The following is a 15488-nucleotide window of genomic DNA, read 5'->3' on the forward strand; positions in this document are numbered from 1 at the left end:
GAATTATTTTAAGCTGTATGATGGGTTGCTGATGGGAGGTGGTTGAGAAACAGGAAAAAAGCGATCGAGTGGCAGCTCTTTTGCAGTTGCTTCTCATTTGACTAAAATGAGAGAGTGATTTTTCACCAAACTAGTAAAGCATGGCTGCCCCCTTCCCTGGGTGGCCCTTGGTATGCTTGGTGCTGCTGATGGCATGCAAGGCAAGGGACTGCAGGGGAGTGCTTCTGAGTGACTGAAGTGTGCATTTTAATGAGACTCTTTTTTCAGATAGAATGAACAAATGCTGGGAAAAAAAATGACTAATTTGGGCAGATGTAAAAGGAATAATGTTGAATATCTTAAATTACAGATTTATTTTAAACTTTAATTAAAGATTTAATTAACTTTCTTAAGACCCTCTAAGAAGGACTCTTAGGCATTTTAGTCCCTTGAAGGATTTCTTCTGATGCTGTTGGCTCAATGCTAATTGTGTGATTGGCTACAGAGTGGTGATAATCTGAGTTTTGTTTTCCAGGTTGGTGGCTCAGAATGAGGCCATGCCTCGGTGTGGGGGTTTGCTGTCACTATCTGTGTGTGAAATATGGTGGGACTGCCCAGCAGGCACTGGGCTCAGAGCTGGCCCTATGGTCTGCTGGCCCTGTGTCCTGCTGCCCCTGCATAGCTTGTGCTGAAGGCTGGGGCCACCAACCTCATTGGGAAAGGCTTTGGGCATCAGTGCAGCTTCCCTGAGCTGCCCCAAGCTATGCTTGCAGCCTTGGAATTGCTCTGTGGCTTCTAAAATGTTCTGCATAAATGCACATCTACTCAGCACAAATCTAGAAGTGTATTTCAGTGCTAGCTGAATTTTAAGCTGGAACCAAAAGGTGAAGTGTTACTTAACTCAAAATGTGGTGTTTTGGCGTATGTGAGAAAAGACGCATCCAGCATCTTTCAAAAAGATTTTGACTACTCAGTTTCCAACTCAGAGCTGTACTTGCAAGTCAAGAGAAGAGGCTATTTGTAGGGTGAAGAGGGCATGGAGGGTTTGTTGCCAGGTGACTCCATTTGTTCCATGGAGTCATTAGAAGGAAGTTATGAAATAGTTTGGTTCATTTCTAACCGTATTGCTTTGAAAATTTGGAATAGAACCTGCAATCTTAAAATGTAGTAGTGAACTCAGTTTTGAAACAGTTTGATTAGATTGACTTTGAATAAAAGGATCTGTGTGTGAAACGAATTGGAAATTTCACTTCAGTTGCTCCTATGTAAGTGTTCCCAGTGTGCTTTCTGTCTCCCATTACATTCAACATCCTTTTTGACAGTCTGACAAACACAGCTCAGCAGACAGTGAACCTGAACTAAATTTCTTTATTCTTTTAACCGCTGATAAAACAGTGGTTATGAAAACAATAAGCTGGCAACAATGAGTGAAAACACAGCATTCAAAATTGCACATGCTCAGCAGCTGTGAACTCCTGCGAATTCTGCTGAAATGCCTCTTTGAAACTTCAGCAGGGTCTTTTGCTTGGCGTTGCTGCTGCTGTTAGGTGACGGCACCATCCCTACAGTTTACAAACTCCTTCTGTTCAATTATGCAATATTTCAATAAAATTCAGCTGTTAATTTTTTGCTACTGTGATTAATAAAGTAAAAATGAAACCTCTTCTGAGTTTTAGTTGCACTCTTGAAATCAGAATGTAGTACTTCTGCAGTAAAGTGGCGTTAAAATTTCTTCTTATAGGAAAGCCTCTGAACCTGATAAATTCTTGTAGCACTATGGCCTGGGCACATTGTTTCTAAAGCTGAAATCTTAAGAATTAACTTGTCGTCGGGAGATGATCAGAAAAATGAAGCTGAAGCAGAACCCCATTTCAAAAGTGAGAAATTAATGCTTGACAGTTGACTTCAATCTAAGCAGAGAATTTCTGGGAATCATTACATTTCCCAGAGGGTGAAGTCAATTTACCTGCAGTTTGTGCCTTAATGTAGCAGGGACAAGGAGTAATTCTGCAGACAGACAGTTCCCTAGAGTGTCTGTATTCTTAATTGTGTAAAAGTTCTAATTATTCCATTTTTAAGTGCTAACTTATTTAAGTTGTGCATATGATTTAATTTTGGTGTGAACATTCTGAATTAATCTGAATGAAGCAACTAAGTCTCACAGATATTCCTTCAGGAAGGAGAGTGAAGAACATTTTAAGAAAGCATGAGATTAAGGGTTTCAGACACTGTCCTGCAATGTGTTCTGTGGGGCTGCTTCCCAGTGGAACTGACACTGCAGAACTTTGCTGAGTGGCTGAGGAAGTCAGCAGCTTCCCTGTGGAAGAGGACTAAACCAATATTGAGCCAAGAATGAATGGTGGCTACTTGAGCATGTCTGAAGTAGGATGGAACTGCCAAATCATGATGAATAGAAACATTAAGGAGGTAACCACTCCCTAAAATGTGTGGAGGGGTTTTCTCTGTTGCTGTTCAAAGAAGAGAGAAGAAAACAGTAACTGATTTTTTTTTTCTTTATTATTATTATTATTATTTTAAAGTAGAAATGTAAAACGTGCTGTGCAGCTCAATCATTGCATTTGGAGATGCTGATACTTTCTTGATGCTGTTAGAATTACCAAATAGTTGATACACAGACGTTCTGATGATTCTTTGTTTCAGTCAGGCTATAAATCATCAAAGCTCTGTTTAGAAATAGTGAATCCTTTGGGGAGATTTGAGTGCTTTTAAAACACGCAGTGGTTAACACTGCAGTTGTGAGGTAAGAAGAAAGAAGAGCAAAACTTGCTCAGCATACTCAGACTGCTGCTTCAGCATGACGAATCTCCCTCTCATTGCACTTAGCTATTTTTGTGGTTGAAAAGGTAGTTTTCAGGACAGTAAAACAACTGGTAAATGTACTTGCATATGTATGTGTACGTATATGAATTTTAATATATCTAAAGGGAACTTACAGCATATGTTATGTATCTTTAATACATCTGGTGTGAAGTCATCTTTGAAATGGGCTTCAGAGGACCCAAGTGCACAACTGTGAGGGCTCACTAGAACCCAGGCAGTTAGGGCCGGTGGTCTGCAGCAGCAGGTTCTTTGCATTGTGAACACAATTCTACCATCTCAGCTATTATTAGAACAAAAAGGCCTGGCTGAGTTTTTGACAAAGTGCTAGCATAGTTTTATTCCTGGAAAAAATAATACTGGAAAGTCTGTTTTAAATCTGCGCCCTTTAACATGAAATGGAACTAACCAATTAGGCAAGGAAAGTCATAAATAGCAGTACACAGTTTAAAATAAAAAGAAAACTACCGCAACAACACAAACGCAACTGGCAGTGAGTGGCTGCTGTCAGGAAGCTGTGAGATGCCACTGAAAGCTGACTTGGTTGCGGGCTGCATTGGGATGTTTAGCTGAACCTGAGACATATCTCATAGGGGAAGTAAATGTGGTTGTAATTGCAGCCACCAGCTTCCTGCACAACACTTCAGCTGCTGTGTTGTTTGAAGTACTTACACACGTCCTCTCTGCCACACAGTTACTAGTCACGGTTTTGCTAAATGGAACCTCCCCAAACAGTGATTGAACTGTTGGCTGATGTGTCTCCTGGTCTGGCGCAGACACGGTCTGTGTTAGACTCTGCTCTATGGTTTTATTTGCAGCCTTTGGAAGCTGTCTCCGGTTACTCTGATCTTTGCCAACATCCCTGCTGAAATAAGTTATCTTGGAGCTGTTTTTCAGTAAGTCTGAAAGTTCAGGCAGCGACCTGAGCAATCAAAAAGCAAATTATGTTTAGTTCTATTTAGCTGTAGATTTGTATGTTCGTTGTCAGGTTTGTTTACAGTTGGATATCTATAGCAGCTGGGCTGATAAAATTCCAAGTTTTGCAGTGGTTACACAAAAGAGGCACAGATGCACAGAAAGAAAAGCAAAGGGTTATGGTTAAAGAAGTTCAACCTGGTTTTGCCCCTGCCCTTTCAGTGTCAGGAAATGCATTAGTACACTAGCAGTGTGTAGTCCCCATTATCGTGGATCCATTATGGCAAATTACCACTCCTTTTTTTCTGAGGGCTTCAGTTATGCTCTTGAGTGTCTGGAATTTAAGCAGATAAAACCGTTATTTCTCACAAATGAATCAGATGCTTGACAGTCAGTTGAAACTTAATTTATGTGGGGGATATGGAGAGCAAGGCAGAATTCCAGATTTGTACCGCTGTTCATTTGATCTGTGAGTCCTGATGAGCATCTCAGACTACGTGCCCCAAAAAGGGATCGGCTGCTTTTGCAGACGTGAGATAAACTCTTTGCCTTTGGGCAGCCAGAGCAAACTACCCTAGAGGGTAATCCTCAGCAAAGCCAAAAATTTGCTTGCTTCAGGGAGTTTCCTGGTAGCCTTAGGGAGGGTATTAATAGAACCTCTCAAGCTTAACCTTGTTATAAGCCTGTAATGCAGCCCTTGTTCGTTCTTTAAAGTCAGGAATTTTAAGCAGATTAACATGGAGCCTAACACAGTCCAGCTTGAATCATGATTTATGATGTTGTCAGTGTCCAGTTAATTCTTAAGTAAAAGTTATTTGTTTTTGATGCAAATGCACATTTAACCCCAACGGTAGTTTCAGTCAAATATTTGTCCTTATTAAAATACAAAACAAAACACAATAAAAGCTATACAACATTCTCTTAGATAATGGCAATGTGAAAATCTTAAAGGTTTTCATTGAACGTTCCTTTTTTTTTTTTTTTTTCAGTTCAAAAATAACAAATTGACTGTTTGATCTGGACTGTGTTTGAACAACATTGTCATCTCTGAAGGGTTTTTAGAGTGTGTGAAGGTGGTGGAGAAGGTCAGAATGGTGTTAGTGTGAGCAGAACAGAGGAATGCAGAGTAGCACATCCAGAAGGGAACACTGTTGCAAGGTGCCACGGGCAGTTGGACCAGAAATTGCTGAACAATCTGTTGAGCAGATTATTACTATTATTATGGAAGCAAACTGCTTACACAAGAGGCAGCATGCGGGACTTGCAGAGTCAGGAGGGTAGGAACGGAAACTGAGAACTTGCAGAGCAAAATGTTTACTTTAGATCTCAAATATAAATGATGCTTATGAATAAAAAGGGATAATGGATCAGCGAGTGATTCTGCAACATCATGGTATTTATTTATTTATTTATTTATTTATTTCCTGGATCTGCTACAGGAGAAAAGGAAGGGTGTGTTTCTGGTCCTTTTGGGGTGGTATGCAGATAGCCAATCGTGAATCTCTTCTACATAGGAGGATCCTTCCATGGCTTGCTTTCTGTGGATTTTGTCTTTCCGTCTTTTTATTATTATTATTATTATTATTATTATTATTATTATTATTATTATTATTATTATTATTATTATTATTATTATTATTATTATTATTTGTCCTTGTATTGCAAACCCAAACAGAGTGTGAGAAGTTATTAGCACCTGGTGAATGCTCTTGGTGCTGACCATCCTGCAGAGAACTTTCCTTGTCATTAGGGAAACAAAATTAGTGTATATTCCCTTTTTTCCCTTGTATATTTTCTAGTTTGGTCCCATTAGATCTTCTTGTACAGCAAGATCCAGGCTTACACCTTCTATTTCCACTAGCAATATGTATTCTTTTTTGGGTGGTAACAGATAAAATTATCCTAATATATCTATTATGATATGAAATTATTATTGGTGTTTTAATGACATTTAATGTTTCTAAGGCTGAACAAAAACACATGGTTCTTAAAGTACTCTTCTGTTACCTTTGGCTTTGTATGGTGATGAGCACTAGCTTAGTGAAGGTACCTGACCATGGGGGAGGAGGTAGAAAGTCTTGTCTATAGCTGTCCTCCTGGAATCTTGTGAAGGAAAAGGTCATATATGAAAAGACCTGTATCTTCCTGCAAGGTGAGAGCAAGTAATCATCTTGAGAAAGCTTTCTGTGTCTTCCGGTTGTTAAATAAGGGAGATAGAAGGAAAAATTTATTGTTTACACTATTGATGACTATGGAAAATCAGAATATTCAAGTTAAGATGTTACAGCTGAATGTGTAGAATTTCTGGTGGGGAGATATTCTACAATAAATGGTCACAGATCAGAATTTTTTGAACAGCAAATTTTGGTTTCCTTCTGCAGGGGACTGGTTAGGTCAGGGCTTGTACTGGTGATTGAGCACCTGGTGAAGGGGTGTGACTGATCCAGGGAGCACAAGCAGATTGTTTGCACCTGTGCTCCCTAGCTGGCCAGAAGGGGTGAACTCAGGGGGGGGCTCATATAAGAGGCAGCCATTGAAGGGAGAGTGTCTCTTGGACCTGGGTTGCTGCTGAAGAGGAGTACTGCAGAGTTTGAGTGGGTGAGTTATGTTCTTCTTTTTATATAGGAATTACTTTCTCTGGTGTTGTTGAGAACCTGCTAGAAGCAATTTTGTTTCTTCATAAGCAGAACGTTTTCCTTTCCTGCTGTTCCAAAGGGTGCAGATAGTAAAGGGAGATCACGCTTTCCCTGCTTCCTTGCTCTATGATGAGTAGCAGCACCACTAGGAGTATGTTATTGTTTGTAGGTTATGTTTCTGGATATGAAACAGACTCCATCATCATGCTGCAGCGATGGCCCAGCTGCTGCTGTTCAGCCTAGGGCATGGTTGCAAAAGCTCTGCTGGTTGGTTATTGTTGAATATATAACAGATGCTTGGATAAGAGCTCTTTGGTGTTATGAAATTTGGTGGTGGTGACTTCTTGATATTTGCAAAAATCTTATTTCTTTTGTTTGGCTTAGCTAAACTTGGGTTGTTGAGTGTGCTTCCCCTTCCTAAGGACTGTTCACATGCACACTTCAAAGACTTACCATGTCTCCATTGCATGTGCAAGGAGAAGACTTGTATTCCTCACCAATTTTTGAGCAGTTTCTCCTTGCCCTAGAAGAAAGCATGAAGCTCTAACGACCCAAGGGAACCTCTCTTCTCCAGCACCTGGTGATTTTTCCTGCAGCTCATTATGCTGCCATGTGGCACTGTTGCTAAAGGTGCTGGTGTGTTTCAGCTGTTTGTGCTGCTCAGCAGGATCACCTCTCTGGATGAGCCAGCTCCCTTCCTAAATGATCATCTCTTTGTGGGGTAGCAACTATGGACTGCTACAAAAAATTCTGGGTGAGCTGCAGAGAATGGCTGAAATGCTTAAAGCTGAGGTGGAAATTTAGGAAGAAGTCTTTCAATCTCTAGGGTGTGAGCACCTCCATTTTGGAGACTGACACTGGTTAATAAGGATGTTGATGGCAGGTTCAGCTGCTGCTGGAAGCCTTGGTTGCCATTTCTCTGTGGTGGTGGCCCTGAAAAGGAAACCTCTGTCTTGGGCTTGAATATTTCTGTGTGACACCTATTACTTCTTGCAGCCATGGTATCCAAGAAACACAAGAAGTAACCAGAGCATAAATTCTCTCCAAAACAGAGTATTACATGCTAACAAAACACTTTTTTTTTTTTTTTTAAATATGAAATTTATGGATTATCAGTGCAGCCCTCTTAACACGTTATGTGTTGTTCTAGCACAATATCAGTGATTTAACTGTGACTCAAATCTTTTGACCAGTGGTTACAGAGATGCTTGATACTGTAGTATATAAAATGGTTGCCCCAATTATGCACTGCACATGTGGGGTAGCCTAAGTGAAATGTAAAATACTGTTGGAGGTTTTTTCAAAGGGACTGAGTTTTTTAAATAACAATTTTTTTAAAAAAAATTTTTTTTATGGTTATTCAGCACTCTATTGCACAAAAGGAGAAGGAGGGATATCACAATCTGCTACAGATAGAGTCCTAAAATAATGGTAGTTACAAGAAGCTATAGAGATGCACTTTGCTAATCAGGAAAAAAATAAAAACCACAATGGTTGTCTTCATGATGTCAGTTTTTCTCCAATAGTTCTGTTTTTCTTCTGTTAAGACTTAATAGTTGAAATGCTTTGTGCCTTTTGAAGCTCTGCTGAGAAAGTAGACCTTGCTTTAAAAAAAATAAAGTTATGCATAGGAATAAATAGATATTAATTTGTATATGAATGGTACTTGAAATTGCTGTTTGTTTTGTTTGCTGTGTAGCTGGCAAAGCCTAGTTATCTGCAATGTGTCCTACTGCAGTTACTGGTGTTCTACTGCTTTTTTGTTTGTTATTCATTTAAAAGTAAACAAAAACAATCTTGCTGACAAATTGGAGTTCTTGATTTGTGAAATGGGTACAGTTACCCCTGCAGCAGGCAAATTTGACACAAGTACACACTGAGGACTTGAAGGATCTTTAATAGGAAAGCTTAAACAGTTGAAATTATGCTGTTAATTAAATAAGCATCAACATAAATTGAAGAAAAAATGTTGACAGAATATATTTTATAAATATGCTGAAGTATTCAGGTGTGCATGTGCTTTCACTCCAGCTTTCAGTCATTGATACTACTTCAGATGGAGCACGGAAGTTGCAGATTAGTGTAGGCACAAAAGTGAACCTTTGTTCCTAGAGAGAGGGGATCATGACCTGGTATTTGTTAGGATGAGTGTGTGCACATCCCTTTGTTTAGCAGTGTTGAACAAGAGTCCTTCTTAAGAGTTTATCCTCTGGCAAGGGACCATTCCTGTGGGGCTGCTGGGCAACTCTGGTGCAGCAGGCCCTGGCTTCAGGTGTCCCTCAGCAGCTGCAGCAATGTTGTGCTCACCAGCTCCACTGCCGTGCCCCCCTACGTGGAAGCCTTCATCTCACAGAGGCCTCTTCTGGTATCCTATAGCTGTAATGCAAGTGAAAGAGTGAGGCAAAGACAAGTGGTTTGGATCAAGAAGTAGCAAATCTTCCATGACCCCTCTGATGACAAAGCTCTTGTGCCACTCATCAGCTGTGTAACTTGAGCAGGAGGTAGTTATGGTTACAATGGAAAACAAAAATACATTTATGAAAGTGGTTGAATTATTTACCTTTCAAAAAAGGGGTCACTATTGTGCCCATTAAGCACTAGTGTATCTACAGCTAGTGTTAGCCCACATCATTGTGTGGGAGATGGCTGGGATTTCTTGGTTTTGAGCTTGCAGTTTCTTAGATGGCTCAGTGATTTCCTTTGTGCAGAGCTAGATGGAGCTATAAGATCTTCTGTAAAATAGGTGCAGTGCTGGGGACTCCTCTTCCAAGTTCTCCTTTCTGAATTTCCTTTTGGACTGGCTCTGAAGAGTAAACGCATTGTAAGTCATGAATGCTTGCTAGGTGGAAAGGCAGCATTTAACTAATTCTGGGAAAGTAAGTGTGCACGAGCACCCTACGAGAATGGCACAAACTGGAATTTGAAAAGGGCTTCTTTAGGGAATGAAGGTGATATTAATGTTGACAAGAGAGCTATGGGGACTCCATTCTGCATAAGATTATCTTTGATAGTGGATTGTAAATGCGACTAGCCTGGCCAATTTGATAAAGATCCTGCCACCCTCTTAGGACTGGGTTAACCTACATAGATAATTGTGCTTCACAGGCTTAGGGAGGCAATAACCACCATCCAGTTCTTACTAGTGCCAGGGTTTGTGAGATTACAAGTCTGTTTTCCCCATTATTTTCTCTCATCATAACTACACTGTTGCTTTGTGCTGCAAAAAGTCTGAAATATAAAGAAATAACTTGAGATATCAATGTTTTGTTTAATGCTTAAATAAAAATCTCATGTATTTTTAAGATAGTTTAATAAAGGTCACCTTTGAAGTAGTTAATTACTGTAAATTACTATGTTGGATACTCTAACTGGATTACTTGGATCCTTAGCAGTTCATGTATGCAGGTAATCAAGATGGTGAGCACCACAATTTGCTAAGTGTTCAAACACTACTGAAATCAATTAGGCTCCTTGCATAGTGTCGAAACTCTCAAATTAGTCTTTTTTTTCACTTTAAAAAAAAAAAAATTATTTTATTTTACCTTTGTCATTTTGACCGTGGTGTGGGATGCAGACATGGGCTGCATGCCCTTTTCAAGAACAGAGAGAAATATACCTTCTGAATTCCAAATTTATGTGGCTTGAATATTGAGGAAGATGCTATCTTGACAGGGTTGGTGATTGAATTTCTATCTGTAGAGAGCAGGCAGAACCCCAGGGAATGGAAGTGTGAAGTTTTATCTTATCCATGTGATGCTCCTCAGCCCTGGAAGCCCCTTGTCTTGAATGAGGTGGCTTGATCTGCAGTCTTTAGTAGGCCCTCTGGCAGCAGAATGCCAGTGTTGGCATTTTTAAATGTATGGTTGTCTGGAACAGAACATGAAAGTGGCATTGTTAGTTGCTCAGGAAGATAGAAATTGCTCTTATGGATCAGCTGCTCTTGTTTCTGTATTTATTGATTATTATTTGTGTGTATAACATTCACATGAGTACAGTGTCTAATGTATTTATCTTGACAATGTTGCAACACATGATACTATTTTACAGGCATTAAATACCATTGAGCAGATGGTGATTAAGAGTTGCATAAGACTTGGTTTAACAGACCACTGAGTAAGAGTCAGCATTTGGAGATTCCTTTTAATACCCTGATGCTAATCATAACAAGCCTTGCTTTGGCTTAAGGTATTTTTGACAGTAGTAAGTAGTGATTGGTTGGTGTTGTAGAAAACAGGGTTTACTACATGTGTTTATTCTTTAAAGGAACTGCCTGAGTTGTCATCTGTATAGTTTTTATATTCTATTTTAAAATCTGTGAGACTGTTGATTAATTATTGAAAATTAGGGTATATACAGCATCTTTTCATGCATCTTGGTAGGACTGGCCAAGCTCTTGCAATATCGCTAGTTGAAGTTAAGCACTGGATTACATGTTGAAGTACCTCAATGTGGACAACATAATTTATTTATTTTTTAAGGGAAGGGGAGGAGTGTGGTTTGTGTGCCCCCACTGGCGCAGTGGTATAAGCTGCTGCTTGCGGCACTGGAGGGCCCGGGTTCGAATCCCCCCTGTGGCGCAGGGGTAGAAGTGCCGCTTCGCTACACAGGGGGCTCAAAACCCGGGAGTTGGACTCGATGATCTCTAAGGTCCCTTCCAACTATGATACGATGATGATGATGATACATCTGTAGTACTATGTGTACATAGTCTACAGGGACTTAAGCCTTTTGAGCTCTGAGAATTTTCCAGGTGTGCTTACAGGTAGCTGACTCCAGCCAGAGATTCTTCAAAAGTAGGACACAGCCGTTAAGAGTCAGCTTATGACCTCTTGTTCTTCATGATTGAAGGTGGCTCTGTGATGCTGTCCTGGGAAAGATATTATAAGGGAGTCTTCAACAAAGAATTGTAAGATGGGCTGAGTGCTTAAAAAAGAAAAAAAGAGTACAGCATCATGGTACTTTTTCCTTTAAATGAGCCCTCTGATCTGTGTAGAGAGCTGTAATTGGTGGGTGCTGGCTCTGTCTTCTGTTGTTTGTGCTACATACGCTTCCAGGTGTAAGAGTGCATGCTACAAAGTGCAGCTCCTGCGATTTTCATTGTACCGGAAATTGTAATTTAGTCGCTTGTTAAGAAGGAAGGGGAGGAAGTGGTACTGATAACACTCTCAAGTTAAAATTGCCAGCAATTATCAACTTTAATTACAATGCCTTCATACATTGTTTAGGAAGGAGAATAGATATATTTACCAGTACAGAATACAGTAAAGAGGGTTTGATATGGTGGTTGCTTAGTAGGTTGTAGTGGGCTTCGGTGTGTTTGGACCAAGCTCTTGTGTTGGGCCTTATGGTCCAGAGAAACAGCCTTAAACACCTTAATCTATAAACTGCCCTAACTTTTTTGCTGGATGTTAAAAGGAATCTTTCATCTAGTCCAGACAAAAGGCTTCTAGAATTTCTTGTGCACTACTTTTTGCTTACCTTTCTATCATTAAAATTTTCCCCAATATAAAAGCTAGCTTAGTAGGCCCATTCCTTCCATTCTGATTTTAGATACTAAGTAAGTTTGCTTCTATTTTGTTGATTTTTTTTTTTTTTTTTTTTTTTTTTTTTTTTTTTATTTCTCTCTCTCTTTTTTGTTGTTGTTGGTGGTGGTGGTGGTTGGTTTTTTTGTTTTCCTGGTTGATAAGTGGTTCATTGCCTCAAGTTCATTCTAGGTAGATTAGAAGCTAAGCTGCCATTTTGCAGCACCCTTGCAGAGGGTAGCTGGGTATGAAGCAGGGTGCAAAGTCATCCTCGTGGGTGGGGGCAGCTGTTTGCAAGGAAGTAGATCCAATTGCTCAGGCACTCTGGTTTTGAACAGCACAGCCCAGGCAGGTGTATGACATGCCTGCAGAACAGCAAGAGATGGACGACGTTGTGAAGCTGTATATCCTCACTTCAGCAGTGATATCTTAAATGGCACTTGTCTGAGAAAGAAACACAGAGCATAGAGTTTCACACACTTGGGTGTATTCTGTCCATGTGTTCTGAAGTTTCAGTTTCTTGCTGGCTGGCTTCATGCCTGCTGGAGTGAAATTTCTGATATGATGTCAGTCAGCTTTCCAAGATATGAGCACAGCTGGCCACTGCATTGTTTAGAAAAGAAAAAGATGGAAATGCTTGTAGGGACTTTGGAGCAGGGTTGTGAGTGTACATGGTAATGCAGTGGGAAGTAGTGGGTCTTCTAGTATGTGTTGATGAAGGAAATTCAAGGTGCCATTTTTAACAAGACACTTAGGGTGTTTTTTGTTTCTTTAAAGTACTGATGCTAGAAAAGAATTTGTGCTTGTTTGCTTGCATATTTGTTTCCATTATTGAAGAGAAATGACAGAAAGGATTATAAATGAATGATCAGCAAAGTGATTTAGTATTGCATGAGTACTCCTGGATTAATGCAGTGATAATATTCTGTCTAGAGCTGGGAGGATGCTCAGAGTTAATGATACTTTATTAGTAGTTAGCTTTTATTTTGTATGCTCCTACAGTTATGCTTCATTGTCATTGTGATAATATGTCCTCTATATTTCTTTGGAGCTGAAGAATATCTTTCTAGCCCATATGTGGGAACACGTGCTCTTCTGTCCTTCTCTGGCGTACTCTGTTGTGTGAGCTCTCTACCAAATTTTTTTGATGTCAGTGATCTCAGTACTGAGATTGACTTGGCTTAGAATGACATTTAAAAAATAAAAAGTGTTGACCCCAGTTGCTGGTAACTGCTGGTTGATGGGCTGAGCTCGTGACTGGAAGCAGTCCTACAGAATCCAAAAACATGACAAACTTCCTTCAAATAAAGCTGGGAATCACTTCTCTTAATTTGCATCCCACAGCTGCAGCTTGAAGATAACATCAGTTGTTGTGTGATATATGATGGTGTGTTTTGAGAGCTGGCAACTTCTTGAGTTTAAAAACTCCTCTCTGTATCTTGTGATGGTTTTCTGTGGGAGGGAGGAACTGGGTGGGAATCTAAAAGACTTCCTTTCTTTGATGAAATGCTAAAATTGACGGTAATTGTAAAATTAAATGCAACTTTTAAGATATCAAATTTTATGGCGTGCTTATGACAGTTGAGCTTAAGTTGCTGGTATTTGGATGTTCACCATGATATATTGTCTTTGTATTGACAATGCACATTGATTTAATGCCCCCAACATTTTGATTCTGCCTTTGGTTATGTTAAATATGTACTTTATAAGGGCATTTAAAGCGAGGCGAATGAATGGAGATCTCTGGAATGGTGTGCTGTAAGTAAGCAAACTGACTTCCCCTGGCAGTGCAGTCTCTGAAATCTAGATGGAGGACCTCAGGCTTGGCAGAAAGGTGGTTGAACTATCCTGTAGGTACCCATATAAGCCAGTGTGTTTTTATTGGTAAAATCGTGATAGGACTAAATGCTTCTCAGGTAATTTTGGACTTTGTGTACTATAGTAGCTCTCCCTACTTATTTTTTAAAGATGAAGTGTTAGAAATCTATCTGGAAGCTGCTGTGCATTGCAAGGCTTGTGGGGCTGTCCCTGGGACTTGCAGAAGCGTGCTTCCCAGCTGTATACAAACACCCGTCACACCGCATGTTTAATAGGACATGTACTAGCACTGAATAGGGATTTTAATTTGCACAGGGGAGTGATAAGTCGGTGTGCTTTAAATAATTAATCTGTGCAGTGTTTTCTTTGCCTTTATAGGAAAAGTTGTACTGATTGTGTAACTACTTGGATGTGCTTCACTTCTTAGGTAGGAAATCCCAGCTGGAGATAAGTTCTTCTGTCTGTAAAAGGGAAGGGTGTGGGCTATTACCTCCCTTTCCCAACTACTAGCTGCCTTGCCTGTGCTGTATAGCTTCCAGCTGAGATTTTTCTTCTGAATCTTCTGCTGCTTTAGTACGGTGCATTCAGAATGGTCTAAGATTGAAGGCTGGTGGTGTTACTGTGGGGTAAAGACTTAAAGATTTTAGATGTTTAATGTAGCTGTAGGATATCAGAGTAGGTGGATCTTTTGTGCCTTTCTCTCTAGTTTGAGACTTTCCCTGCATTTCTGAAAGACAAATACATGTTTTAGAAGCAGTCAAGTGCAAGTCAGTGTTATTTTTCAGAAACATAAAACTGATGTGGAGCTGTACACCAGTTGCTTTCCCAAGGGCTGATTATCTTCAAAATAAATAAATATGCATAACTCTATAGGGAATAGGAGAACTGCTGTAATAATTACTTAAGAGCAGAGCCAGCATCCTGCCATTATTTTAGAGCGCATGTACTACCATGTCTCTCTATACTGATATGCTTCTTGTGACATCCTTCTTCTGACACATTCAATTAATTTTTTATTACAGTCTTCCTACTTTTAAAAAAAAAAAAAAAAAAAAAAAAAAGCACAATAGACTGTTAGGCTGTTCACTTACTTAACGTGAATGGTTAAGTGGAAGTACCTCTGCTGAATGAATTGGCCTCTTATCACGGCAAGTGATTGATTGTACATATGCTTGTGGTTGGCTGAGAGCAAACAGGTGGTAGTGTTTCCTTCAGTGAGCAAGATGTAATCAGATGGATGTGATGTTATTGATAAAAACTTCCAAACATATGGAGTATATTCATCTGCTGCTCCCAGCCCAGAATAGGGACGATCCTTCTCTTCCCCTTAATCTCCTTCTCTTTTAAAATACTCCAAAAAGATGGCATCATGAAATACTACTTTTGAATATACTGTATTTCTGCATGGGTTGCATCTCTTGCTGTTTTTCTCTGGCATAATGCCTGCTCTGAAGATGGCATCTCCTTAATTTTTTAATTTGTTGTATCTGTTTTACTGCATTTTAGAGTGTTATGTCACAAAAGGAAAAGAAGATGATGGAGCTGTAAAACTGTGACACAAGGCAGCTTCCACCGGGTTTAGAACTGTGTAGTTGGTGTCTATAAAGACTGAGCTGCTTTCTCAACTTGCCTGTGTGAAGGAGATGGCAAGCTGTCCCCAATTGCTAGCTGCTGTGCCAGATGTGGGCCCATAAGCACAGGCAGTCATCGGACCTGCCTCCAAGCTCTTCCACAATAGGCAGTGACTTGCAGCAATATGCAGACTGAATCTGGGCCAGAT

At 39.9% G+C, this 15488-nt stretch overlaps 1 protein-coding gene across 3 annotated transcripts in view; it reads left to right on the forward strand.

Annotated features, from left to right (window-relative positions):
• PARD3B (par-3 family cell polarity regulator beta) overlaps nucleotides 1-15488 on the forward strand; it is a 361423-nt gene that overhangs the window by 54142 nt on the left and 291793 nt on the right. The window contains exon 1 of one of the 3 annotated variants that reach the window (XM_072341853.1): nucleotides 6240-6326. The exons of 1 other annotated variant lie outside the window; for it this stretch is intronic. Coding sequence is in view for 1 of the 2 variants with exons in the window: in XM_072341852.1 (XP_072197953.1) it covers nucleotides 7099-7122 (24 nt within the window). In the remaining variant the exon portion in view is untranslated. Of the gene's footprint in view, nucleotides 1-6239; nucleotides 6327-7074; nucleotides 7123-15488 lie in introns of those variants that run through there. One more of the 3 variants, XM_072341852.1, reaches the window with a different exon arrangement.

Source organism: Excalfactoria chinensis, chromosome 7, assembly GCF_039878825.1.
Source record: "Excalfactoria chinensis isolate bCotChi1 chromosome 7, bCotChi1.hap2, whole genome shotgun sequence".
Taxonomy (NCBI): Eukaryota; Metazoa; Chordata; class Aves; order Galliformes; family Phasianidae; genus Excalfactoria; species Excalfactoria chinensis.